Source organism: Mustela nigripes, chromosome 2, assembly GCF_022355385.1.
Source record: "Mustela nigripes isolate SB6536 chromosome 2, MUSNIG.SB6536, whole genome shotgun sequence".
Classification (NCBI taxonomy): domain Eukaryota; kingdom Metazoa; phylum Chordata; class Mammalia; order Carnivora; family Mustelidae; genus Mustela; species Mustela nigripes.
In genome coordinates, this window is record NC_081558.1 from 87,150,927 (window position 1) to 87,177,306 (window position 26,380).

The 26,380-nt window shown below is 47.4% G+C and overlaps 1 protein-coding gene and 1 non-coding gene across 2 annotated transcripts in view; one reads left to right on the forward strand and one right to left on the reverse strand.

Moving 5' to 3' along the window:
- Positions 1 to 902: 902 nt before the first annotated feature.
- Positions 903 to 26,380, forward strand: part of SH3BP5 (SH3 domain binding protein 5) — a 72,804-nt gene continuing 47,326 nt past the window's right edge. Inside the window, exons 1-2 of the mRNA XM_059390907.1 lie at positions 903 to 1,189; positions 2,917 to 2,979. Of these exons, the coding sequence (XP_059246890.1) occupies positions 1,049 to 1,189; positions 2,917 to 2,979 (204 nt within the window). The 5' untranslated portion in view covers positions 903 to 1,048. The remainder of the gene's footprint in view (positions 1,190 to 2,916; positions 2,980 to 26,380) is intronic.
- LOC132012737 (small nucleolar RNA SNORA70) lies at positions 20,822 to 20,958 on the reverse strand. Its single transcript, XR_009402719.1, has one exon. It is a non-coding gene; the product is annotated as a small nucleolar RNA SNORA70 (small nucleolar RNA).

Here is a 26,380-nt window from a genome sequence, read left to right on the forward strand (position 1 = left end):
GCCTGCTTGGCTAAGGTCATCTGAATTTGTGTTCACTTGACATCACAGTGGCCCTGACATTTCATAAAAGCACTTTGGCCTCCAGATGTTGAGTTTGCCAGGCAAACTCTGGCTCCCTCCTTATTCAAGGTGGGCAGGAAACCTTGCCAGTTCAGAAATCCTTGGACAGAGCCTGCCCACCACCAGGGGTTACCTCCGCTCTGGCCTGGGGAAAGCTGTACCCACTCAACCACATCCCTGATCACCAATGGATTGTCCTTGCTTCTTGGCTATTCAGTTAGGACCATGGCACAGCTATGAGAGTGTGGGTGTTTGGGTATGGAGCTCTGTCCAGCAGGGACCACCTAGCCTCTGGCCAAGGGCTCCAGGCGCAAAGCTGCACTCAGCTCCCCTCTTTGTACTTCTGGGTCTGTGTGAGCATGTTTCACTTCCCCGTTTTGGGGGAACTCTTCAGGTAGATCCATTTACCAAGGTTCACCCAAGGGGAGAAAGGTGTTTTAGAGGCATACAGGGATTTGAGGATCTTGAAACTGGTCCAGGGTCACTGAGTCCAAGCTTCTCAAGGTGACTTCAGACAGTGGAAATGCCCCAAACTTTCCTTCCATACAATTTGCTCTGGTTCAGGAGGGAGAGAGAAAGCTACCCCGAAAGCAGGGGGCCAAACGGTGGGTAGTTTGTGATCTGGCTGCTAAGTTGACAAAGGGAGGCGGCTCTCCTGGTTCAACCCCTTGAAGGTGTTCGCGGTGCTGGGGTTTTTGTGACGGAGACCTGGGTGGCTGACTGGGACTGGCGGCGAACAGTCACAGCGCCAAGGGCGGCCCGGCGGGGCGAGGGCGGAGCGGGCGCCGCTGCGCTGACAGCCGCGGCAGAAAGGGGGCGGCCGCGCCCATTTCCTCCGCTCAGCCGGGGCCGGCAGGATCCGCATCGGCGAGCGGCGCCTCCGGACTGTGCCGGACTGGGGCGAGACGGCTCTGGCCGAGCCCGCGGCGGCTGCCTCCCCTCTGGACGCTCCGAAGTCCCCCGCGCCGTTAGCGTTCTCGCTGCCCCTATGGACGCGGCGCTGAAGCGGAACCGCCCGGAGGAGCCGGCAGAGCTCCCGCCGTCGGCCCGGGACTTGGAGGAGGAGGACGAGGAAGAGGGGATGGAACAGGGGCTGGAGGAGGAAGAGGAGGTGGACCCCCGGATCCAGGTAGGGCTCACAGGGGGACGGGGGACGCCACCGAGGCGGGCATCCGCACTTACACCCGCCTCGCGGCCCCCAGTGCCTGCGGTCCTGGCGGTGGTGGCCACATAGGTCCGGGGGCGAGAAGAGAGGGTCCGGATTTCCAGTTTCACAGGGTTCACGGGGAGGTTGCAGTGCCCGCGTGAATGCGGCCTGACTCTGTCGTGGGAAGCCCCCGCAGACTCCCGGCAGGATCTGGGGGTCGCCGCAGCATGCCCAGTGGTTCGGGCGGATGTGCAACAAAGGGAAAAAGGGGGCGGGGGCGCCATGCGTGTGGCGGGGTCCCCCCCGTCAGGCTCCCGGCGCAGCGGGCATCCCGCGGCCTCCGGGCTAGGGCGGCGGGGTCGACCGGGCCGCTTGGGCGCTGGGCACTGTGGGCGTTGTCCGCCCCTGCAGCGTGGGCTGGCACCCGTGCCGGGATTGCGAGCCCTCACCTGGCGGAGGTGCTCGCCTGAGCCTTCCATCTTCCTCCTCGTCTGATTCATTGTTAGCGAAGGGCTTATTGTCGCCACTGGCTCAAACCTCCGCTTGGCTTCTAATGGTGGAAAACCCAGCTTTTCCTTGTTAGGAGGTCGGGGTGTGAACAGAAACCGGGGACAACTGATGCGCAAAGCTCATGCGGGGAGAAGGCGAGGGGATTGGCCTGGCTTTCTGTGCCTCCATTTCTGAGAGATGATTAAAAAACAATTTCTAAGCCAAGATCTAGGAGTGACAGCTTAACCTCCTCACCCTCCAGGCAAAAAGCACAGCAAATCCCTTTCCGAGACCCGTTTTTCTACCCTTTCCATAAATCATTTATATATCTATATATATGTATTCACACATTGCTTTTAATCGTGCTCTGCAATTTCTAGAGCCCTAATTGGTTTTTCAGTGCGCAGATCAATTAAAAGCCCATTTTAACTCAGCTGTTGCCATTTAAATGAATTGTTTTGGCAGATTAGCAAGATAAAGATCAGGTGGAAAAATCTTTGCATTAGGAATTCTATTAATTAAAATCACTACTTCAGACTACTAAATCTTGTTTTCCTGGTGGGGGAATTCTGCTTACCAGATCCTTTGTTCGGAGAGTAAAAAGAGTTAACTTCTCACTGGGTACTTTCTACAAAATGTCAGTTTATAAATGTTTATTTAAAGGATAAGGATTAAAGCTAGTTTTTGTTTTGTTAAAACAGGTAGTTTTAATTGACAGTGTGAAAAGATTTTCATTTCTAGAAAAATAACTCAATCACGAAGGAGTTAATGTCAGAATTCTGCCCTTGATTTAAATAATTTCACTTGGGTTTCTAGTTTCAGCTCGGTCTTATTTTCTTTTATTGTCTTTTCTGCAAAGTTCTTGCTTGGAGGCAGGAGATACTATTTTAATTTGACTCCTAAACCATTTGTAACAGGTGGCTTTACCTGAATTCAGTCACATACCTGCAATAAATACTTGACTTTCTAAGAAAAAAAATTCTGGGACCTGACGGCATTTTTAAAAGAGACACCATCAACATCAAGAAAAAGACTTCAGAAATACCCTACATTCATTTGCTCTTCAAGCCAGGGCTCAACTGTTGTCCTTGAGAACTAATAGTGACTCATCCCTCTTCCTACAAATTGTGCTGGAATACTTCTGCAGAGAGTGAGCTCAGTCATATTGGAAACAAAAGACGAATCCCTTAAATCTTTCTTCCCTCTTTTTTCTTCACTAGGGAGAACTGGAGAAGTTAAATCAATCCACAGATGACATCAACAGACGGGAGACTGAACTTGAGGTACTGGAGTCTGGGTCCCTGTTTTTGGTGAGGTGGTGTCAATCCTGCTGACACCAGGCAGCTTGACCTTGTTTTAATAGCTGGAGGATGACTGCTGGCGTCCCCTCCGTGGAGTTGAGCAACAGCCCGCTGTCTGACGGAATGAAATATGCTGCTGAGCCCAGCGTGTGGGTGGAACACATGTGGATCCTATTTCACATGTTTTTCATCATGGGAGCTTGGTGGGGCCAAAATCAAGGGCTGTATGGAGCACTAAAGTTCACGCGTCTGCGTAAGAGCTTGGAAGGATTGAGGGGAGAATTAGCTGTGCTCTATAATGGAGAAAGAATGAATAGAGTTTACAAAAGCTCTCCAGTATCTTAGGGTGGCTCCTTACATTTGTATTTGGAAACACTGAGAATTTCCTTAGACTTCTACAGTTTTTGACTTTCTGTCCTAAAAATTCACCCTCCTTCCATTTCCCTGCTCATTTCCTTATTGTCTGTTTGCGTGTCGAATGTAATGATCTTAATGGTAGCAGAAAGCTGTTTAGACTGGAAGGGCTTTCCTGCTGGGGAGAGGCACTTGAGACTAGAACTTGATTTGAATTTCATGAGCATCTTCCAACGTGAGTGTAAACAGATGAGCATTCTTTGCAGCTACCAATTAGTCCCCATCCTTTTTTAGTGGTGGTGGTTTTTACCATCCGTCAGCAAATCTGAACAAGCCCTACATGGGTCTGAGAGCCCGTGAATGACTCAGAGAACCGTAGGACTGCTTGGAGCAGTTGGGAGGACCTGTTTCTGTAGCAGGAGAAGTAGTAGGGAAGGTCACCAAAAAGGGCAGGAAACATCTGGTCCCTAAGAATGAGGGTGTGGGAGATAAGAATAATCTGTGCGGAGGACACTGGCAGCCTTGATTTCTGACTGCATGGTTAGGCCCTGGAGGCACTGAATCTGAGTGTGTGTGGGGGAAAAAAAGGATTGAAAGCATGTTTTCTGAGTTGTGTGTGAAGGTTATCGCTCACCCTTCTATTCTGATTGTATATATCCATGAACACTGGCTGACCTCTCCCCCAGTTGAAGTAAAACCTGCATATTTATTAAAAAAATTTTTTTTGACTTCTAGTGGATTGAGTCTCTTGGGACAATTGAAATCTCTCAGAATCTCGTATTTCTAATACATTAAACAATAGAACCCCTGCCATTTCTCTAGGGCTTTGGAGTTACAAAGTGATTTTTACAAGCTTTATCTCCTGTCATGGGAGCCTAGAACTGTGCTGTCCAGCATGGCAGCCATTGGTCATGTGTCACTCTTTACCTTTAAATTAATTGAAATAAGATGAGAAATTCAGTAGTCACATTTCAAGAGCCTAGTAGCCACCATATTGGACAGAATAGAGAACAGTTCTGTCATTGTAGAAAGTTCTGGAGAGCACAGTTCTGGAAAGTGGGCTCTGCTTCTTCTCCAGATGAGGTTGTTAGAGGCACATGGTCTCATGGTTCAGCGATGTGCCAGGGCCAGATCAACTTTCCACATCCCTTCTAGCTCCCTTCTAGCTCATGTTTTGCCATTTCAACTCTGCATAGACAATTCAGAAGTAGGCTTTTGGGCGGGGGAGGCATGAACAAGACGGCTCCACAGGGTGCTTACCTTCTGAGTCTAAAATTGGTTCACCTGGTAAACTTTTAGCTCTGATTTCACAATCCTTCTTCTGAATACACTTAAGTGTGCGTGTGACAGGAAGCTGCAGGACAGGTGTTTCCAGCCTTGCTCTGGAGAGCACTAGGCTCTGCAGAGAGGTAGTCAGAGCGGGCTTGTGTTGCTGGCTGACCTTTTCTTGGTATTATTATAACCAAGGTGGACTCACAGAGGTATGACACAAGCTACCTAAGTCATGAAAACTTCCCTTGTGGCCACATTAAAAAGTAAAAAACAGCTGATATTAATTTTAATCTATTTTGTTCAGCTCTGAACACCCAACATAATATAATTTCAACATGAGATGAATACACAAGTAGTAAATTAGATGTTTTATGCATGTGTATATATATATGCATATGTGTGTGTATGTATATTTTTTTAAGTCTTCAAATTCTTGTGCATATTTTACACTTAGAGCACATCTCAACTTGGACCAGCAACATTTGTGTGCTGAATAGCACCATGTAGCCCCCGGTCTAGTATATGTTTCCTGTCAGACTCAGGAGCAGTGTCTTTCACCCTCAGTGCCAGTGCCCCCACGCTCGTCACACTGCCCAAGCCCCGAGGTGGGCGGTGTCCCTGCGGTCAAGCACCAGGCACCCACCTTGGGCTGGGCACTGGGTTGGCCAGTGCGGGTCCGTGGGTGAATAAGACAAAGGCCTGCCCTCAGGGAGTTATGATTTTAGTTGAGGGCGAGGAACCAGGAGGTAGATAATAATTGCTGGTTGTCATCACTGCAGCCGAAGAGTGAGGTGACAGGGGTTCTGGGGGAGGAGTCACTGGAAGACACCTGAGCAGAGGCCCGCTGTGCGAGTGAGCGAGCGGGAGAGTCCCCGTGCAAAGAGGAGCAGATGGAGTGAGTCGTGGGGGTGGCGGAGGGGAGTGTGCCAAAAGATGTGGGACAGGAAACAGCCATTTTAATATCGGCTTGTTTCTCTCGTTATTTGTGGTGACAGTTTTCTGTAAAGTCACTGTGAACATTGAAGTAGGGAAGACGGAGCCATTGCTAGGCCTTATATTACGTCTTCCTCTGGGCTTCAGGTCATACTACTTTCATCTGCTGAGCAATCTGGTACCTTGTTTTATGCTTGTTTCAGTTTAGAGCCAGTTTCTTTCATAGACATCCTTGATTCGTTAATGTTGAACTCGCAGGCCAGTAGCCTGTGACTCAGGCCTGAGCCAAGCTTGCCTCGCTACCACCGCCCATTCTCTGTAAGGCCCATCCCAGCCTTCCTGGGCTCAGCAACGTTGGCCAGCCCTTCAGCCCTGGGCTTGGGGCTGCCTCCAACAGCCGACTCCCCAGCACAAAGCAAAAGTGCAAAAAGTGTGGCACTAGCTGGCCCATGAAAGGACGCTTGTTTACAGCACCAGAGCTGAAACAAGGCAGAACATGTCTCTTTGTTCTGCTTCACTGGGAACACGCGTGTGGGGCAACTCACATTTTGGCCATTCTCTGCCTGTCCGTGAGGGACTGGAGAAGCTCTGGAACTACTGATTTTGGAATTACACATACATTTTAGTGAGTATGGAATCTGCAAATAATGAGGATGGTTTGGCTGTAATTTCGGAGCCTCTAGAGGGGGGGTCTTTTGCTTCTGCATTTCTTTTCCCTTTGCTTTTTAATTCTGACCTGGAGTGTCCAGTAGCCCTCCTGACCTTGACTGTGATTAAAGCATGGTGGTGATCAGGTTTGTGATAGCTGCTCCCTCCCTCAGGACATGGAATAATTGTGTCTGGGGTAGGCTGGGGTGCAGGTCTGATACACCTTAGGATCTATCCCTTGTCTCAGTTCTTTAACTTGGAGACACCAAAAAAGACTTTTGGATGCCAGCCACCTTCCATGTTGTCAGTTGGAAATCTGCCCCTTCCTGTGACCTCGGTTTGCCTCTGCCATTGTTTAAACAATGTCGTATTCCCTTTGCGCTCTGATTTGTATCAGAGGGCCAGTCCTTTCAAACTGCTGACAGGAGTAACCTTTTAACCGGAGAAGCCCTTGGATAGAAGTCTGATATTTCAAATTAAGAAAATAAATATTTTCTCACAGATGTGTGAGTTAGTCAGCTTTAATCATTGAGTATTGAGCACCAACTGTGTGTTGAGAACCATGAAGGGGAGAGAGTAGGGCAGAGAATGGGCAGAGAATTATAATTAAAGGACACACTAGGTTATGTGGTGATGTGCCCTAAGGAGGGAACCATGGCCAGGAGGGGCTAGCAGTGTGGGTGTTTGGGAGCCAGGAGGATGCAGCGTTACACGTAGTGGGTTTGAAAGGCTTCCCTTGCACCTTAGGGCCATGTGGGGGACAAGCATTCCAGTCAGAGGGAACAGTCAGTGCTAAGCTGAGTAAGGCCTGACTGAGCCCCTGCAAGAGAGGGCCCAGTGTCCCGGGGGGGGGGGGGGGGGGAGCCATGGATAGAGGAGAGGAGAGGAGTCAGAGAAGTGTGTCATTCAATGTGTAACAACCCTGCCAAAGAAGTAAATGTGCTAATATACTTTTACAATACGTGTTCTATAGAACTAGCTTGTTTTTAAGTGTTCAAATAAGATGCGGCACAGGATTTCTAAAACATTGTAATCAAGATTGCAATATTTCCATGGCAGTTACCTACTTTTGACGATGATGTGCAGTGTTTTCATGGTCTCCCTTGCTTGCCTGGAAGGCGGGCTGTTCTAGATCCAAAAAGTGGTCAAAGAGAAGGAGGAAGGGGAGGAAGGCCACGACCAGGGCTAGTTACCCATGGACAGCCTTTCTGGCTCTGAGTTGTCAGAAGCGGACTTTTTCAGTCTGCCCTTACCCAGGGAGGGAAAGCCGTTAATTGTCAACGCTCAAGCTCTTTCCCTCACTGCTTAGGTGGGGGTGGTTTGAAAAAGCGTTTGATTCTGATGCCAGCTGTGTTCCCTAAGCTTGTGTAAGGCCTATACCCAGAATCTGCCTTTCTCCCCCTCCAGAAAGCAGCAGGCACTTTCTGTTTCAAAACAAAAACAAAACCAAAAAATTGTTTCATGCTTGGAACCTCGGGTGGGGGAGGAACAGCGGGGGTGGATTGGAAGTGGCCCGGGGTGACATGAGCTGCAGCCACTGCTGTCCTCACGGCTTTGGCCTGAAGTTTGGCCATCAGAATGGTAGGACTTAGGACTTCCTGCTTCAGTGATGCGCCCCCTCCTTGCTGCTGGGATGTCAAGCGACAGCAACTTTTGACCCAGTGGTTGCACAAATTTACCCAAAGGAAATAAGTGGGCAAGGGTATAGGTCCAATAATGCTCATTGCAGCATTATTTAAAAATGTTGGAAAATTACGAATCCAAATGATTATCAAGAGGGAATTTGAAAAGTGAATACTGTGGATAGGCAGTGGCCGACAGCCTAGGCCTTAAAATGATGACATGGCCTGTTCTTAACCTAGAAAGATGTCTGAATGGAAAGAGATTCCAAAAGAGCATACAGTATGGTCTTATCCTAAAAAATATGTTTATGTGCATAAAAATGTCTGGAAAAGATCAGACACGTTCTATCTGATGAGAGATGAGGAATATTTATTGTCTTTATACTTTCCTATAGTGTTTTGAGTTATTTGCATTGAATTTGTATTACTTTGTCATCAGGAGAAAAAAACCCCAAACCCAAAGTCACAGGGAAGTAGTGGGTTGAGGGAAGAGAGTCTTGGTATCAGGTGACATGGGTAGAACCTGAGGTCTGTTGACTTTTAGGGGCACTTGGCCCTTTGGAACCTGAGTCACCTCATCTATGAACTGGGGCAGTGATTCTTGCCCATGTCCTGGGTGGACATGGAGGACAAGAGGGAGTGCTTTGATAACCACCCAGCCTGGGAGAAGGAGAGGCCTCGTGCCTATGGGGCACCAGAAGCAGAGACATCTCTGATGGGATGTCCACTGAAGCCAGGCCTCTCACAGTCTCTGGCCATGGCTCCGTTCTCTTCCCCCACACCCCACCATGACATTTCTTTGTCAGAGACTGGCTCTGGGCAAGGGACCAGAGAGAGGGCTTCTACAGGTGGGCTGGACTTTGAAGTCACTGGAGCAACAGGGCTTTGCTCTGTGGCTGGTCTGCTGGGGTGTGGAGATCAGTTTCCTGAGCGAGCCCTCCTTTGTTAGTGTGTGTCCTCTCCTGGGATCTGTCTGGCAGTTTGTGGTGCCCAGTAGCCATTTGAGTGGATGAATAACAACAGATTGCCCTTCATGGCTTTGGGCAAATTACTTAATGTCCCCAGGCCTTGGTTCCCCCATCCCAGTGATGGTGCATAGTGAGCCATTAATAAGTATTATGGCTGTTCATAATGAAGCAGGACAGCTGTGGGCTGCTGTGTGGCCCCTGCTTGTAGGGGAGACTTCGATCCATCCTGGGATGTCTTCCTTGCCTGTTTTTGTCTCCTTTAACTGCTCTTCGTGTCACCATGACAGCTAACATTAGTACCCCCTACAATGTGCCAGACCCTGTTCTAAACACTTTGTGTACATAAGTCCCCGAGACCTTGGACCAACATTGTGCAACAGATATTATCATCTCCATTTTGCTGATAAAAATGGAGGCACAGAGTTCAAGTGTCTTACTCTAGAGCAGTTGTTCGACTTCAGCTCTGCTTACATGGTGGGCTGGAGAATTCTTGTTTGCGGGGGTGTGGTGAGGGGGCTGCCCTGTGCACTGTAGTAGCATCTGCTCGCTGGATGCTGGCAACAGCATGCATCCCACCCCGAGCTGTGACAGACTAGCCACCCTGGACTTGCGAATTGTCCGCTGTGGTGCAGAATTGCCCCTGGTTGTGAACCCCTCCAAGTATGGCCGTTGTTGCACCAGCTGCCTCAGTGTGACATAGAATTTTGTTAGAATTGCCAAATCTTTTACTTTTTCTTTTTAAGTTTTTGTTTTGTTTTGTTTTGTTTTAGTAACCTCTGCACCCAGTGTGGGGCTTGAACTCATGATCCCGAGATCAAGAGTAGCTTGCTCCTTTAACTGAGCCTGCAAGGTGCCCCAGAGTTGCAGGATCTTGGGCCCTGCCCAGAAGTAGGGAATCAGAATTTCTGGGGGGGGGGGGATGTGTGTGCCCAGAGCCTCTCTTAATCTTAATCTGTGCCTGTCTCATGCATATTCATAATTCCTATCACTTATTTACTTGTCTGGCTACCCCACTCACCCAGCCCAACGGGGAGGCAGGGATGGGGCCTCCCACCTCAGTGCCCCAGCATCCCCTGCAGTGCCTGAACATAGGTGCCATGCATGTCCGGATGGGTGGATGTTGGTTTGCAGCTAGGATCAAACATTCTTGTGGACTCCCGGCTCTTGGCCTTGTCATACACACAGGCAGTTCTCAGGTGCCTACTCTGGAATTGCATTTATCCCCGGGCTGTTCCTAGGCTGACCCTGTTACAGGGTCAACACGGGTAGAACACAACCTGTGTTCTCCCCAAAGTCCCTGGCTCAGAGAGGTCTTAGCTCACAGAGGCAGAAGATTCTGCCCTACTTGGAGATGCTACAGGTTGGTTGGTTTTTATTTGAGACACAGATGGTGAACAATATCTTGTTAGTTTTGGGAGTAAAATGCTAGGGTTTCAAGAGTGGCTTTTCTCATTAAAAAGGGATGGAATATGTGCATAGAGACAAAGGGTCGTGATCTATTTAGTGGGAAGAAATTAGGGAATACAAGTTAAAGTATACGTAAAACTATATGTAGACCGTATATAAAATGATACACAAAAACAGAATCTGTGCATCTGAGAGACAAAGGGTCTAGTGTGGCCCACAGACTATGAATTGCTTTTTACCTGTTTAGGTGAAGTAAATATAGCAATTGAGAGTAAGACTTTGGAAACTTTTTAAAAAATGCAGTTTGACCTTGCTGAGACTTCCACAAGGCCTTTCACTTTCCTAGCTTATTTTTTATTGTATTATAGTGTTGATTCACAGTGGGTGGATTATGGGGGTGGAAGATCCATTACCATATAGTTTGAGAAGCATGGCTCTAGAAAAATGTATCCTCAGATGTGACTAGTGGCTGTTGCTAGTTGCTAAAAATGTGGGTGACTTTTAGGTTTCATTTTTTTGGTATTTTCTGAATTTTTCACAATGACCGTATTTTATCATCTTCATAAGCAAGGGATGGGGGTGGAGAATGAAGCACTATAATAAAGAGATGTCTTTATGAGTCAAAGAAATGAATGTCTATGGAAGGAATTTTAGCAACTACGAAGGCTGGTGGGAAAAAATGTTCTGATTGGTAGTCCCTGCCTTCATTGTAGACCAACCCTGGTGTTAGTGGGTTTGCTTGGTGAATTACTGTATTGTTAGATAGTCATTGTGGTAATTCCTGGCAGCACAAAAAGTGCTGTGAAGGCATTTTAGGATTGTCTGTAGCCAAGAAGCCCTCATTTGTACACTTACTATAAACACAAAAATCACCAAGATACAATAGTGAGAAACATTTCAAGTATTAGGAATATTTAGATACTGAAACTTAGTTATGACATGAATTTGAGTTACTATATGAATTTTAAGCGGATGAGGACTGAGGGCACAGAGAGGCTGCCTTGCACCGTCTCACTCACTGGCTTTTCATTAGCAAACTTCTCTTAGTTTGGGCTGTTGGCAAGAACACAGAAATAGCTATCTAATAACGGAACAGACTCTATTGCCTTAAAAAAACAAATCAGATCGGTCTTCCCTTGAAGCTGTGAAGACCAGTGAGATGCTACATAGTCATCTGGAACCCATCTTAGGAACATAGGCACTTGCTGTTGTGGTGCAAATGGAACTTTTCTGTTGTGATGTGACCGGATCCTCAGGTTTATCCGAGATGCTATCCCTCTGACTCTGAGGTGCCCCAAAGTGTCCCCGCCTCAAAAGACGACAGGCTGTGGGGTTGATGGATTCGTTGCTGTCCCGGTGGTGGATAGAAGCTTCAGGTCACCAAATTGTCAGAGCAGTGGTCCCCAGGGATTGCTGCTTTTTCCTGGAGAGCTGCTATTTTCCCCTCTGAGCATTGACTGTAGGGACTGGCAATGTAGTGGGGGTGTGTATGTGTTTTGGCTGAATGAATTAAACATCTACTGAACCTTATCCTTTGGCAAATATCCTGGTTCTCTTTGCCCAGCCCTCCTCTTTTGAGAGTGACTTAATCTGCCTAGCCTCACTTGGATGTGTCCAGCAGTAAAGCAGTCTATGTGGTGCGGGTCTCAGGATAATTCGCAGAGTACCTCTTGTAGGGCCCGGCGCATCAGCCTCTTTCATTTCCTTAAAGGAAGATGGAAAACAGTTTTGTTCTGTTCTTGCCTGGTTCTTTCCCTTTGCTCTGTTTTTCTGGATTATCCAAGAGATATTAATATTTGCTCTGACAGAGAGAAACCGCTAACAGGGAGACAGTGAGAGGAACATCCGCTATTTGTTGTAACCGCAGACAAGCCCACTTCATGTAAACTCTTCTGTTGTTTGGCGTGAGGCTCAGCTGAGGCGTGACGAATGGGCTTTGGTCGTCTTCGTCCACCCTGTCCTTCTGCTGCTAGAATGCAAGGGTTCTGCTGCTTCCAGTTTGGTTTGAAGCCTGCATATTTGATATTTTCTTCTCCAGTTTTTGGCTTTATGGGAAGAACAGTAAAATGGGGGGTGTCGTCCTGCCTGATTGTCCTGTTGCTGTTTCTACCCAACAGATTGTCCCACAACTTCATTGCTCAGAACAGTGGCATTTTGCCCAGGACTGTGGGTCAGGAACCTAGGAGAAGGCTCAGGTGGGTGGTTCTCCCTGGCAGGGTCTATGCAGTTGCAGTCCAGTGTCAGCTGGGGCTCTGTTCATCTGAAGGCTTGGCTGGACAGGACATCTGAGGAAGCCCACTACAAGGTCTGGGAGCTCAGCCAGGGTCCTCAAGCAGAGTGCTGAATCTGAGCTTTCCGGCACGATGTCTCCGGCCCTCTGACCTCTCTATGGTGTCTGGCCCCCGCACTGTGAGCATCCCAGCATGACCCTATGGAAGCATCATGCGTGGCTTTTTCTCTCTAAGCCTTGGGAGTCCCATACCAGCACTTTTGTCACATTCTGTGGTCCAAGCAGGTCATGAGGTCACCCTCATTCAAGAGGAGGGGACAGAGATTCCATCCCTTGATGGGGAGCACTGCCAAAGAATCTTGAGCGACATTATTTTTTTCTTTTAAAGGTTTTATTTATTTATTTGGCAGAGAGAGACACAGTGAGAGAGGGAACACAAGCAGGGGAAGCGGGAGAGGGAGAAGCAGGCTCCCCCCTCCCCCAAACCCCGCAACAGGGAGCCCCACACAGGGCTTGATCCCAGGACACTGGGATCACCATCTGAGCCAAAGGCAGATGCCTAACGACTGAGCCACCCAGGTGCCCTGTGAGCTGCATTTAAAACTGCCATGCACATGGTGGTAGGGTACAGATAGGGACTCATTGTGAGGCCTGCAGGACATCCGTGTGCATTTACTTGGTAAACAACCACATTTCATAATGCCTGTTGAGTTGCTTTAATGGTTAACCAGCTAGCCAAGCAAGGACTTTAGTTAGCATTCTCTGTGACCCTTAAGCCAGCCAACAACAATAAAAGCAAAAGGGAACAGTTTTGTTTGTTTGTTTAAGCAATGATGTGGGTCTTGTTCTAGGGAATTCTTTGCCACTGTGTCCATTTCTTAAAAATTGTGTTTAAGAGAAAATGATGCCATGGCTTCAGGTCCTGTTAGGAACATTAGGGGAGCCTAAAGCTGAAAGTGCAGTGGCTAGGCTTTGTAAATTCGGGGGTGGGGAGGGAGGTTCTGAAGCTTCTTGGGCAGCTCTGGACATGCTGTTTCTTTCCTCGTCCCCAGTTTTGCTTGCATCCCCACTGGGGAAATAGACTCTTGGTAACGCATGCACTTGCTAGAAATTGGATCTGCTCCCCGAGCTGGAAGCAAACCACACTTTAATGTTATAAAACTTCGGGTCAAAAATGGATAGGGGAACTTGCTTTGGAGTCAACAGATGCTTACCAACTAGCACGTGATGGTGGCAAGCGTGGGCTTTGGGGTTCAGGAGGGCTGGATTTGAATTCTGCCTCTGCCTCTTCATAAGCTGAACTGTCTTGGCAAGGTTTTTTATTTTTGTTTTGTCTTGTTTTGTTTGGCTTGGTTTGGTTTTGCTCTTCTGGGTTTGATTTTCTCTCTGAAATGGGAAGGCAGGGCTTTCAGGGCTATTAAGGATGAAACAAGGGATGTTTATAAAGTGCCCAGGACAGTCCCTAGCACGTAATGTTCAACTGTTGGTCCTTTCTACCTTTCGTCATTTATTGAGTAAGGGCACCTATATAAAAGACATTATTTATTGAAAGCTTACTACACATTCAGTGTTGTGGCAAGTGCTTTATATAGTTTACCCTGGTCTCACAGCAGCTCCTGAGGACATTGATGAGAAGCAGAGGAGCTGAAAGGTTGAGTCCCTTCTCCCAGGTCAGCAGGTTGGGGAGCCAAGATGTAAATCCACGAGTCTGAGGCTGGAGGTCATGGCCTTAAGTAGTCTGGGATATGTGTTCTGGATGCCTACTCTGAGGTCCCCACCAAGACTGTGGGGGAAAGAATGCTGGTGTAGGATTTAGGAGACAAGGTGTTCAACCTCTGTTCTGATTCTCACCGGGTATACATCCTTGGGAGGGGAATTTACTTCCTCAGCTTTCAGTTACCTCATCTGTGAAATGGGAGCATCTGAGCCAAATGATCGGCCAAGTCCTGAGATCTTGACTTTAGCTATATGCAGAATGAATTATGAATCCTCCTTAGTCTTGATAATAGGGGTAATATGGAAGCTCTTTGGTCAACCTGTGCTGCTGGAAACTTAAAATTTTATTTTTCCTGAGGCACTAGTTGCACAGTGGTAAGGAAAAGCCCCTGAGAAAGTCATCTGCCCTCTTCCTTCCCATCCCCCTGTTTTATTCCTAGAAACAACCACATTTATTTTTATTTTTATTTTTTTTATTTTTATTTATTTATTTATTTTTTAAGATTTTATTTATTTATTTGACAGAGAGAAATCACAAGTAGACGGAGAGGCAGGCAGAGAGAGAGAGGGAAGCAGGTTCCCTGCCGAGCAGAGAGCCCGATGCGGGACTCGATCCCAGGACCTGAGATCATGACCTGAGCCGAAGGCAGCGGCTTAACCCACTGCGCCACCCAGGCGCCCCGAAACAACCACATTTAATGCTTTTAGCTATTTCTTCTGGTGGATTCTTCCGTGTCTCTAAAGTGATAGCAGTGAATTTTGACTTTGGCTCTTTTGCAGCCTGTGCCTTCCTTTCTTTCCATTCTGATGAGCTGCAGGCAGGAGAAAGGTTATCCGAAGGAGGTAGGACAGCCAGCTTGCCTGGAATGCTGTGGTGGGTGGAATCATGCTTCTAGTAGAGGCTGCCCAACCTGCTCTCTTGAGCTTTCCAAGGTTACCTGAATTTACCATATTGCCCTGATTCTAAAACTCGTGTGAACTATAAAATGGACCTTGTATTGCATTCCAGCTTGGGTGTTGGTCAGAACACTACCCCTGAGAAACCTGCATATCAATAGTATAATCCATCCAAAATGTGATATTTGCAAATTTTTGGAAAAAAGTGGGTCTCGAAGTTGAGCAAATGTGTTAAGCCTTTGGTTGTAAGCACGGAAATAGTTCACTTGTGGTTGAACTCAGAAAAATGCCATGGTTTCAGCAGTTCTGCCTCCTCTTACACAAAGAATCCTGTGGGTTTAAAAAAACCTATATCTGGCCATGAATAAAAAAGCAGTGGGGTCTGTCAGTCTTTCTAGGTGTGTGTGTGTGTGTGTGTGTGTGAGTGAGAGAGAGAGAGAGAGAGAGAGAGAGAGAGAATGAGAGTGAGTGAGTGTGAAAAATGTAGGGTTGTTATGTAACTTTAGTCTTTCCTCTAGGACTATCTAGGACTGACCCTTGTACCCCAAGATTTGAAGGGCCATGGGTTTTTTCCTTTGTGGTGCTTTGGACCTTGGGCTATTTAAATGTTCTGTTTTACAGTTGGTTAAATTCCATTCTCGTGGCTCGGGCACATGGAACATCAACAAAAAAAGATGAATTGAAAGTGAGTCTTTTCCAAAAGGACATTCTACAAAGTAACTGGCTCATATTATTCAAAAATATCAAGGCCATGAAAGACAAAAAAAGACTGAAGGACTGTTCCAGATTAAAGGAGACTAGAGAAACACGGCAGCTGAATGCAAGCTGGCAAGCCTGGATTGGATCCTCAAAGATTGTTCTCCTTTACTATAAAAGACAATAGTGAGACAGTTGACGCAATTTGAATAAAGTCAGAGACTAGTTTAATTGGTTGTGTTAACGTTCTGTGTAACTATCCGTGTTAACATTCAGATTTTGATCATTGTCCTCTAGTTATGTAAGAGAGTGTCTTTATCTTTAGGAGCTATGTACTGAGCTGTGTCAGGGTTAAGGGACATCATGTCTGCATCTTACCCAACCTTTTTTCCAAGTCTGAAATTATTTTAAATTAAAAATTTGAAAGGAGGATGCTTTTCCTCATTCCCAGTTTTGCCAGCCAGTTGCCTTCCTCAGTTTCCAAATGGCGGGACCTCCCTCGCCGATGGGATCTTTCACCTTGGCCAGAGCTTCAAGGGAAGCCGCGTGATCTGGGCTGGCGGGACAGCTCTGGTGGGTGGTGATGTCCTGTGAGAGGTGTTGGGTATCACCTGTGTGTTTGGAAACATTCTAGAGTCACATCAGAACTCTCGAACAGCCTTTCTGTATAGGAGGAACTTGGTTTTCTTTGGGCCCAAAGAAAGTTCTGAGACCTCTGTTAACCTCAGAAGAGGAGTACTTGTAGCAGGAAACCATACTGACCACCATCTTTTAGTACTTTCCTTTTTCCCCTCTGGGTGGATAATTGAGAACCGGGGCAAGTGGTGTGGTGCTGTGAAAAGAGGAAACAGCACCTGGCTTTGTCTCTGAGGCAGTCAAGCTGCACAGGACTTGCCCCAGGGTCTGGAGCTGGGCAGTGCCCAAGCTGGGTTTAGAACCCCCTACACTATGTATGGCCCACAGCCACTCAGCTTTAGTAGAAGGGAGGATATTCTGAAAGGTTGAAGGAATCTTTCATGGAACTCAAGGGAGGGAGGCACCATAGAGCCTTAAGCATAGGGAGCCCAAACATGCCAGTTGGCCGGACCTGTCAGTTTATGCCTCTTGTTCCAGCCTAGTTATTAATAGTGTTCCATCTCATGGTCAGAACTGCCTTGGTTTGACCAATAATTTATTTGGCCATGTAATTGCAGGATTAGAGCATGGGACCCAGCTAATCTCCCACAAGCCTTCCTCTGCCACCACCTCTGTTTTCTAGTTGGCCTTGGCTCACTGTCTGCCCTCTCTTTGTCTTTCTCCTCTGGCTTCCTCTGTTCCCTGAGAGAGGGTCTTTTTTTTTTTTTTTTTTTTTAGATTTTTTTTTTTTTTTTGACAGACAGAGATCACAAGTAGGCAGAGAGGCAGGCAGAGAGAGAGGGGGAAGCAGGCTCCCTGCTGAGCAGAGAGCCAATGCGGGACTCGATCCCAGGACCCTGGGACCATGACCTGAGCTGAAGGCAGAGGCTTAACCCACTAAGCCATCCAGGTGCCCCAAAGAGAGAGGGTCTTGTAGCAGAAATCTGATGGCAAGGTTTTGCTTGATGAAGAGGGGACAGTGCGGGGGGACAGTCCCTGTGGAAGGAACTGGTGGGTTTGGCAGACCTCGCAGGAGGTCTCTGTGACTGAAGTCAGAGGCTGAGATGAAAAAAGAAAAGGAGTCAGAAGGGAGAGGGTTAGGCACCTGGCTCCCAGCAATGACTGGCTTCTTCCAGCTGGAAGGCCCAACGCTTGTCTCCCCCCCACCCCACCCTCATTCTTTTCCATGTATGTCGTCCTTCCTTTGGAGCTGTTCTAACCAGGTTCTCCTAGTTGGATGACACTTGCTGATGTGGAATTGGGCCTGCATGGTGATGGGGGATGTCTCAGGGCGGGTCTGGAGCCAGCTCCCTGCTACTCCGCTGCTGTCCCCACCTCCCCTCTCTACTTCTGCTTCCTCCTGGCTCCTGCGCACTCAAACCTTGGCTGGCTGGGTGGTCTCGGTAGGCCCGGGCTCTATCCTGGAGGCTTCTTTCCTGTTCTGCCTCTGCTGCAAAATTCCTGAAGGCGAAATGAAATCGTCCTGCCCCCCTCTTCTCACAGGGCTATGAAAGTCACTCCCCCCACAGGAGCTGGAACTGAGGAAAGGCGAACTGGGCCGCTGGAGGGCCCGAGGAGCGTGGCGTGACCTCGGAGTGGAAAAGTGGACTGAAATGCAGGGTCAGGAGCTAGCTTTGTGCCGTCCTGGGTAGCAACCATGAGCCACCATGTGGCTCATTAAGTTATAATTTAAACATTACAGTGTAATTAAAAATCTGGGTAGTTGCTCTAGCTACCTTGCACGGTTTCATTTAGCCACATGTGGCCAGTGGCTTCTGTGTTGGACAGACAGATATAGAACATTTCCATTCTTGCAGAGAGTTCTGTCAGACAGCCCTGGAGAGCTCTTACAGCTTTTCACCCTAGCGCTATGTCAAGTGTTTTCTTGAAAAACCACTATATCAAGTGTTTTCTTTGTGTGTTTTACTAGCTGCTACAAGTGCTTTTAAGAGATTGGAGGGGTGAAAGGAAAATGCGGTCTATAGCAAACTTAAAAACATTCCAGTCACCTTATAACTGGTCAGTAAGTCAGACAGTTTCCAGTGGTGCCTTTTGTCATGGAATTCTAGAACATTCATGCAAACGGAGACTTTACATGTCTAACTTAAGTTATTCTTCTGCCATTATCATAATTTTTGTCATATCCCAGTTCTGTATGTACTGTTTATTCCATATTTCCCTTTAAATCAACTCATTTTTATTTCACCTTGTTTGAAATGGAGACTTCATGACTGTAAGTGGAAAGCCATCAAAAGGAAATGTGTTTTTTTTAAAGTGAGCTTTTTGTTTTATTACATTTTAAAATTTTAATTCCAGTGTAGTTAACATAGTGTTAATTTCAGGTGTACAATATAGTGATTCAGCAGTTCTATACATTTCTCAGTGCTTATGATAAATGTACTTTTTAAAAAAAGATTTTATTTGACCAAGAGAGGGACAGTGAGAGAGGGAACACAAGCAGTGGAATGGGGGAGGGAGAAGCAGGCTTCCCACTGAGCTAGTGCTTGGTGCAGGACTCGATCCCAGGACCCTGGGATCATGACCTGAGCTGAATGCAGAGGCTTAATCCACTGAGCGACTCAGGTGCCCCTATAAGTGTACTCTTAAAGCAAGCTTTTTTATTGAATAATTTTACATGTATGTACAAATGCCCAACTCGTAAGGACATAGCATGGTGATTTGCAAATCAGTGCTGTTTCAATTCTAGAGGATTTATTATTTTGCTTATCAAATTCTAGCAGATCCTTTTCTCTGTGGAAGGCTCTGAGCTAGACTAGCTACCCCTTTCTTAACCCACTGAGCCACCCAGGCGCCCTAGCTACCCCTTTCTTAAGAAGGAGATTAGTGGGGCGCCTGGGTGGCTCAGTGGGTTAAAGCCTTTGCCTTTGGCTCAGGTCATGATCCCAGGGTCCTGGGATCGAGCCCCACATCGGGCTCTCTGTTCAGCAGGGAGCCTGCTTTTTTCCCCTCTCTCTCTGCCTGCCTCTCTGCCTACTTGTGATCTCTGTCTGTCAAATAAATAAATAAAATCTTAAAAAAAAAAAGAAGGAGATTAGCAAATATAAAGATGTGGGAAGGTGCCATAGAGACATAGTAGCACCCAACAGGGCCTTCTTGGACCAAACAGATGGATTTAAGAAAGACCTGAAAAGGAACAACAGTTTCACTGTTACTGAAAATACACTGGTGTTTCTAATTTGCAAGAGGTCTTTGCAGGGCAAGCCCAGGGGGAAGAGTGTGGCTTAGTCTACACAGCAGACTGGTGCTTTTGGCCTTAGGGTTCCCTTTACATTCTTGTAATCCAATCACCAAGGATTCCAGTGAGCTCTGGATTTTTGGGTAATGTCTATATTTGCTGTGTTAGAAAAATTAAAGACTTGTTTTATAGTCTTATAAACTTGTCTTAATTCATTAAAAATGATGCTAACAGACTTATTACATATTGATACATATTTGATTGGAAATAACTGTTTTTCCCAAATAGAAATTCATAAAAGGAAAGTAATCACTTGATAGTTTTTAGTTTGTTTTGTTTTTATAAGTATCTTCCAAGTTTGGCTTAATAGAAGAGCTGAGTTCTCTGCTACTGCATTCTGTCTCACAATGACATATACTGAGTAGTCTCTGGAAAACTCCACTGAACACTTATAGGAGAATGAAGGCGAAAAGGCAAATAAGTAAACTTGATAATGAAAATTATTTTGACCTTGATAATGAAAATGGTTTTGACCCAGTAAAGGCCTCAGGGACCCCCATCACTGTTTCCTGGACCACTCTTTGGGAACCACAAGTGAAGTGAACCACGTCAGATGAAAAGACTCAAGTGTGTGCTTCTGTCTGAAGCCTGACATGCACTGGTGTGTGATCTGAGACACCTGCAGCCTGGGGACTATCATTCTTGCTAAGCCCATCTTACAGAGTCATTGTGAAGCTCAGTTAATGCCTGTGGTATCTTTCTACAAGCAGCAGTGTATTTATAAATGGCATTATTAAGGATCTTTTGAAGCATGGCAGCATCTGTAATTAGTAGGACAGAGTTTTTGTTTTGTTTTGTTTTGTTTTTGACAGAAGTAAGATTTATTGGTAGGCATAAATAGGGAGGGGGCAGTTGTGAGGTTCTCCTGAGAGCAGAGCCTGCCATTTGTCCAAGGGGCCATGATTAGGGACTTTTTTTTGACTCCACAGCTATCTGGGATGAGTGATTTTTTTCATCCAACATGTCTTTAATTTCATCTGCATTGTACATGGTAAGCCCCACTTCTTTGAAATGTGGATCTCCTCGTGGCCAGGGAACTTGGCCCTGCGTAGAGCCTCAATCACATGCTCTTTGTTCTGTGGCTTGGTCCGGAGGGACATGATGATGACTTGGCCGATGCACCCTGGGGCTTTCCAAGGGCACCCTGCATCCCTGCCTGGAGCCTAGATTGGAGATAGCATGAGATCAGACATCATTGTCCACTGGAAAGGGCTGTCTCCAAGGTCCCTTAGGGCAACCCATACAGTCACCAGGCTGCACACACTACCAAGAAGGCTACTGTTGGCAGCCATTGCACACTGGGTCCCCACAGGGAAAGAATAAGATGGTTATTTTAAAAAACTGATGTCCCGTCTTCATGCTACTTGGTTCTAGAGACACCTTTGTGAAGGGGAAGGGCTGTCATTCTCAGCTTACAGGCACAATAACTGAGGCTTAGATGAGGGGACTGGCCAGAGAATAGAGGTTCATCCCCAGTGTGGTGACGCTGTTTCCAGTGCATTGGCGCTGGCCATTTTGCTTTAGCCAGAGTGCTTACCTGATACGGGGTGTATTTCTGACACACTGACACATTCAGACAGGGTTCTGTGCCGCCCTCAGCAGTCCTTGCTTGAATAAATTACCCTCAGTCTGAGTCACCTAATGGAAATGACACAGTTTTCAGATTTGAAGAAGTGAGGGATCCAAGCAGAGGGAGCCCTCCTAGAACTTCCTTGCCTGCCAGTCTAAAAAATTAGCTGGTAAATAGCCCCGGATGGTAAATGACTTGTTTTTCTTGACCGGGGAAAGGTTTGCTCATTTTCGGGAGATAAGTTTTTATGGAAGTGCATGGATCATTTACTGTAGGGAAAACAGTCAGTTCTCTCTCCTCCCGGGGTGTTTCTGGAAGCAACCCTTCACTCTTGTCTTGGGAAACACATTTTTCTATAATTGTAGGAGTTAGGAGAACCACGGTCCAGTCTTTCCTTGAACTAGGAACTAAGGCAAAAAGCACAAGTTCAGTTGCGGCAAGCTGTCTTTAAAGTTACAGCCAACTGGCATTATTATTATTTTTTAAAAATGTATATTATTTTTATTTATCTAAAGCCAATTCTTTTTTTTTTTTTTAAGATTTTATTTATTTATTTGACAGGCAGAGATCACAAGTAGGCAGAGAGTTAGGCAGAGAGAAAGAGGAGGAAGCAGGCTCCCTGCTTAGCAGAGAGCCCCATGCGGGACCCGATCCCAGGACCCTGGAATCATGACCTGAGCCAAAGGCAGAGGCTTAACCCACTGAGCCACCCACGTGCCCCGCCAACTGGCATTATGATGGATTTAAAGAAATGCTTTAAACAGGTTAGGTTGAATTAAAGTTCCAGATTCTGCTCCATAGAAGCATGGCTTTGCTGTCAGGGGAAAGAACCTTCAGTAGTTAACCATATTACCGTGCTTTGCCATGGTATGGACTATAGATTGACCCATCCTTCCCTGTCTACATTGATGACTACCTTAAGGCATCTTTCTCAATCTTTCTTTTCTTTTTTTTTTTTTTTAAGGTTTCATGGTATTGCAAATGACAAATCTATTTTCAACTAGCTTGAACAAAATATGAAACAGTGGTGACAGCTGGGTGTGTGTGTGCTGTGTTGGCCCTGGGGAAGGTGTTGTATAGGGTTAGACTGTGAAGCATTGCTGCGTCCGGAAGCTCAAGTGTTGCTGGGACTTCCTTCTCTCAGAGTCTCTTCTCACGGTGCCAAGATGGCTGCCATCTGCTCCACACTTTCATTCCATTCTTGCAGCCATCTCAAGGGAAAACAGTTCCTCTCACAGTTTCAGAGAAGTCCCAGGCTGAAGTCTCATTGGTTCTGATGGGTCACATGCTCTTCCTCCACAAACACCGAGAGGAGTATCTGAATCTGATTGGCCAGGCCTGGGTCACATGACCACTTCCAAGACCTGGGTGAGGTCCAAGAAAATCAGGGCTGTTAACATTGGGCGGGCAGGAGAGATTTTGGTTTTGGGCCCTCACGCTCCAATATTTGTGGAGAGTTGTTACTCAAATGGCTATGATTCTCTGTGGAATGGTAAAAGAACTGGGTCTGCTTTATCTTCTCAAGGAGAAGGCTGGCTTTGTGTTCAGCTTTTAATGCGTCTTGGATGAATAGGCTTGTTGGGGGTTGGACGCGAGCCAGTCGTGCGTCACCGTCCCCACCAACACAGCCTCATTGATAGGAACGATGGTGTCAGAGCAAGTCTCTTGGGTGCGATACCCTTTGGTGGCCACACACTTACCCAGGCTGGTGGTCCCTGAACCTGTTGACCGGAATCACCTCAGGAACCCTGTTCGCCCTTTGGTAAAACCCAGCTCTGATCCCCTCCTGCCTCTGCTTAAAAATTCACCGTGGAATTTTACCACAATTTTTTAAAAAGGGGAAAACAAAGCAACAACAACAAAGAACCCTGCGTTAGTGTCCCATCCTTCTACCCTACTCCTATTTTTTTCCTCCTTTAGAGGCAGTGTAAGAGATAAGCTTAATGTACTTTTGCTGATTAGTAGTAACTTCCAGGGCTCTAAATAGTGGGCTCCGTGCTGCAGCTTGTTGATTTGTCAGTTTTAGTTACCATCTGCGGGCGTCCGACTTGGAAGATGAGATTTTAATCTCTTTCCTCCCTCTGTCCCCCCACACACTCCCCTTTCCAAACACTTCCTTTCCTCCCAACAGAGCCATGGTGTAGTCGGTATAGGGCATTCACGTGATCCTGATCGGGGCTGTGGAAGTGCTTCACACTGGAGCCGTCCAGAAAACTACCATTCCTTTCCTTTGTGTGGTAGAACGCATTCTTTGGTCATTTCTGACAGGGGCATGGGAGGTCAATTGAGACTTATGTTTAAATAAAATCAATCCACCGTGTCTCCCACTGTGCGTGGGATAAAGTTCCAATGCCTTACCCTGCACACGTGCCTCCCTTTCTTCCATCCCCCCCCCGCCCCCCCCGTCCCCCCCCCCCCCCCCCCCCCCCCCCCCCTCCCCCCTCTCCCCCCCCCCCCCCCCCCCCCCCCCCCCCCCCCCGCCCCCGCCTGCTGTTTCTTGCTCATGCTCCTCCCTCTGCTGCTAATGCCCTTGCAGCTCTGTCTGGGGGAAATGTGCAAATCCTCTTTCTTGGCCGCGTGCTTAGATGACGCTTTGGGTGGTCTTCACGGTTGTGTGTGTGTTGCACACGCAGTGTGTATACTGAGGTCTTGGTATTTTTTCATGTGACATTACACTTTACTGCTTGAGTTTAAATCTTGGTTCTGCCATTTCCTAACTCTGTGGCCTCAGGCAAGCTACCTTTGTGCCTCAGTTCTCCTCTTTGTAAAATGCAAAGTACAGCAATAGCGCTGCCTGCTAAGGTTGTTAGCGATTGCACAAATTGATGGAATGGAAGCATTTATAATAGTGTCTGCCACATACTAAATTGCCATCTGCCCTCTACTTCCCTCTCCCTCACAAAGACAGACTTGGGTGGGTTCTAGTCACCAGGGCCCAGAATAGCTCTTGGCAAATTAAGTCTCCAGGGGCTGGGCTGGGCACCTAAATGAGTGATGCCGCCTGGTGTGATTCAGGCACAGGGGTGCTGGGGACTGGAAGGGGCAATCTCTTTCTGAGGGGCATCTCCTATTCCACTTCCAGGCGGGTGTCAGGTAGGAATGAGGGCCCCGGGTTGTCAGATTATCAGATTCTTTTCCTTTACGAGAAGTTTTGAGAATCCACTTCTTTTTTTAATGGGTTTTTCTGGCATTTAGTACACACAGTATAGACCGAAGGCACTAAGCCTACTGGCCCACAGGTTGCTGGTTTGCGGCCCAATTCTCATTTTACAAAATAGGTCCAGAGAGACGATGTGATCTGCCTTGGTTCACACACCAACTGATTGGGCACTCTGTTATCTCATTTGTCTGGTTGGGGACTGGAGGTGGGAGGTGTGGGAGGAGGATGGCTAGTGCTGGCACTGCCTCCCACGGTGGGTGGGGACTTGGGATCAGTCATGCGTGCCAGCGCATTTGCAAAGTCTCTGCCTACACTGCGTAACGGGTTGCACCTTCCATTCTTGTCAGCCCCACCTGCCTCAGAGAGATCTCCCTGGTGTTTTTTTTAAATGGGACGTGGGTCCCTTTTTATGCCAGGTGTTGGTAGGGGGAGGATTGGGTGCATTTACCGAGCATCTGCTGGGTGTCCAGGAACTGGTGGTAGTTTTACATTTGCATTCTCCTTTATTCCTTCTAACTGCCCTCCCTATGAGATGCAAAGTAGCTATTTAACTGGCAATAAAAATGATTAATAAAGAAGTTAGCTGATTAGAGCCTCACAAAGGTTTGGATGGGATTGGATTTATCATATATATATATATGAATATATATATATATATATATTCATTCATTCCCAGGCTTCAGACAATGTGCTACCTCCTACATATTGGCAGTTAACTCTGAAAGAAGCTTGGTGGGGCTTTGCGAGTCCCTGGATGGCCTTATGCACTGGTGCGGCTTTCTCTGGAGGACAAAGCTCGTGATGTTCATCTTTAGAAGCTGTAGCAGGTGGCTGTGGGCCTGGCTAGATAGAAGAGAAGCCAGAGAAGATGATGAAGACGACGACAATACAGGCCTGGGGGAAGGGACCAAAGCCAGTGTCAGCAGTGGGCTGGGGCTCAGGACCTGAGAAACTGACGTCCAAGGCAAAGGCGGTATCATCATATGTTGGGGGCTTGGCATCCTTTTCAAAACCATCTAGCAAGCCCTGGCGCCATATGATAGAGGGGAATGAAATAGAAGTGAGGAGAGCCTCCTTCACTCCCGTGAGCCATCCCATTGGCCCAGGAGGCCCCCACTATCCGATGTTTAGAGATTTTAGATGGTTACTTGGGAAATGGGCCCTTTGCTGCTGGTGGAGCTCATGCGGGCACTATCAGCAGGGTGGCTGTTTGGTCTTGGGACAGCCCCACAGCTAGTGTTCATGTTTTGTTCCTTCTCAGAGTATCCATTTCCCCTTTTAAATGCAAGCCTCTCCCTCTGCCACCAACCCCCCCCCCCCCACCACCAAACATGCAAATGCTGAAGGGAAAGGAGTAGAGGGGTGGAAGCTCTGGGAAGTACTGATCCAACCCTTCAGCAGGTCTTCCTAGACATTGAGCTAAAGTCCCTTTAAAAAAAAAAAAATTATTTATTTGACAGACAGAGATCACAAGTAGGCAGAGAGGCAGGCAGAGAGAGAGAGGAAGGGAAGCAGGCTGCCCGCCAAGCAGAGAGCCCAATGCCGGGCACTATCCCAGGGCCCTGGGGTCATGACCTGAGCCGAAGGCAGAGGCCTTAACCCGCTGAGCCACCCAGGTGCCCCTAAAGTCCTTCTTTATAATTGTATTTCCTCCTTGTAAAGTCCGTGGATCTGGGTTTGTTGACTTTCACAGCATGGTTAAGCTTGGAACGGCCCACCTGCCTGTTCCTCCCTTCCAGACTCTTACTGGGGGCCCAGGTTGCTCTAGCTGTCTCCAGGGTGGGTGGCCACCCTTATCTCTGCCATTCTTCACATTCCAGACTTCCAGCTTCTTTAAGGTTTTTTTTTGGAAACCCCAAGCCTCTCCTTCTCTACTCTCTGCTGAATATGGCTCTTTGGCTAGGGGCTGGGTGTTTCCTCTCCCTCCCCGCAAGAGACCATTTGCACTTCTGGCTTCTGTGTAGATGTTACCCCTCTGGATGTTTTTTGCAAGTCTCTCTCTTGCCGCTCCCTCACGCCTTACCTGGCCTGATGAGGTT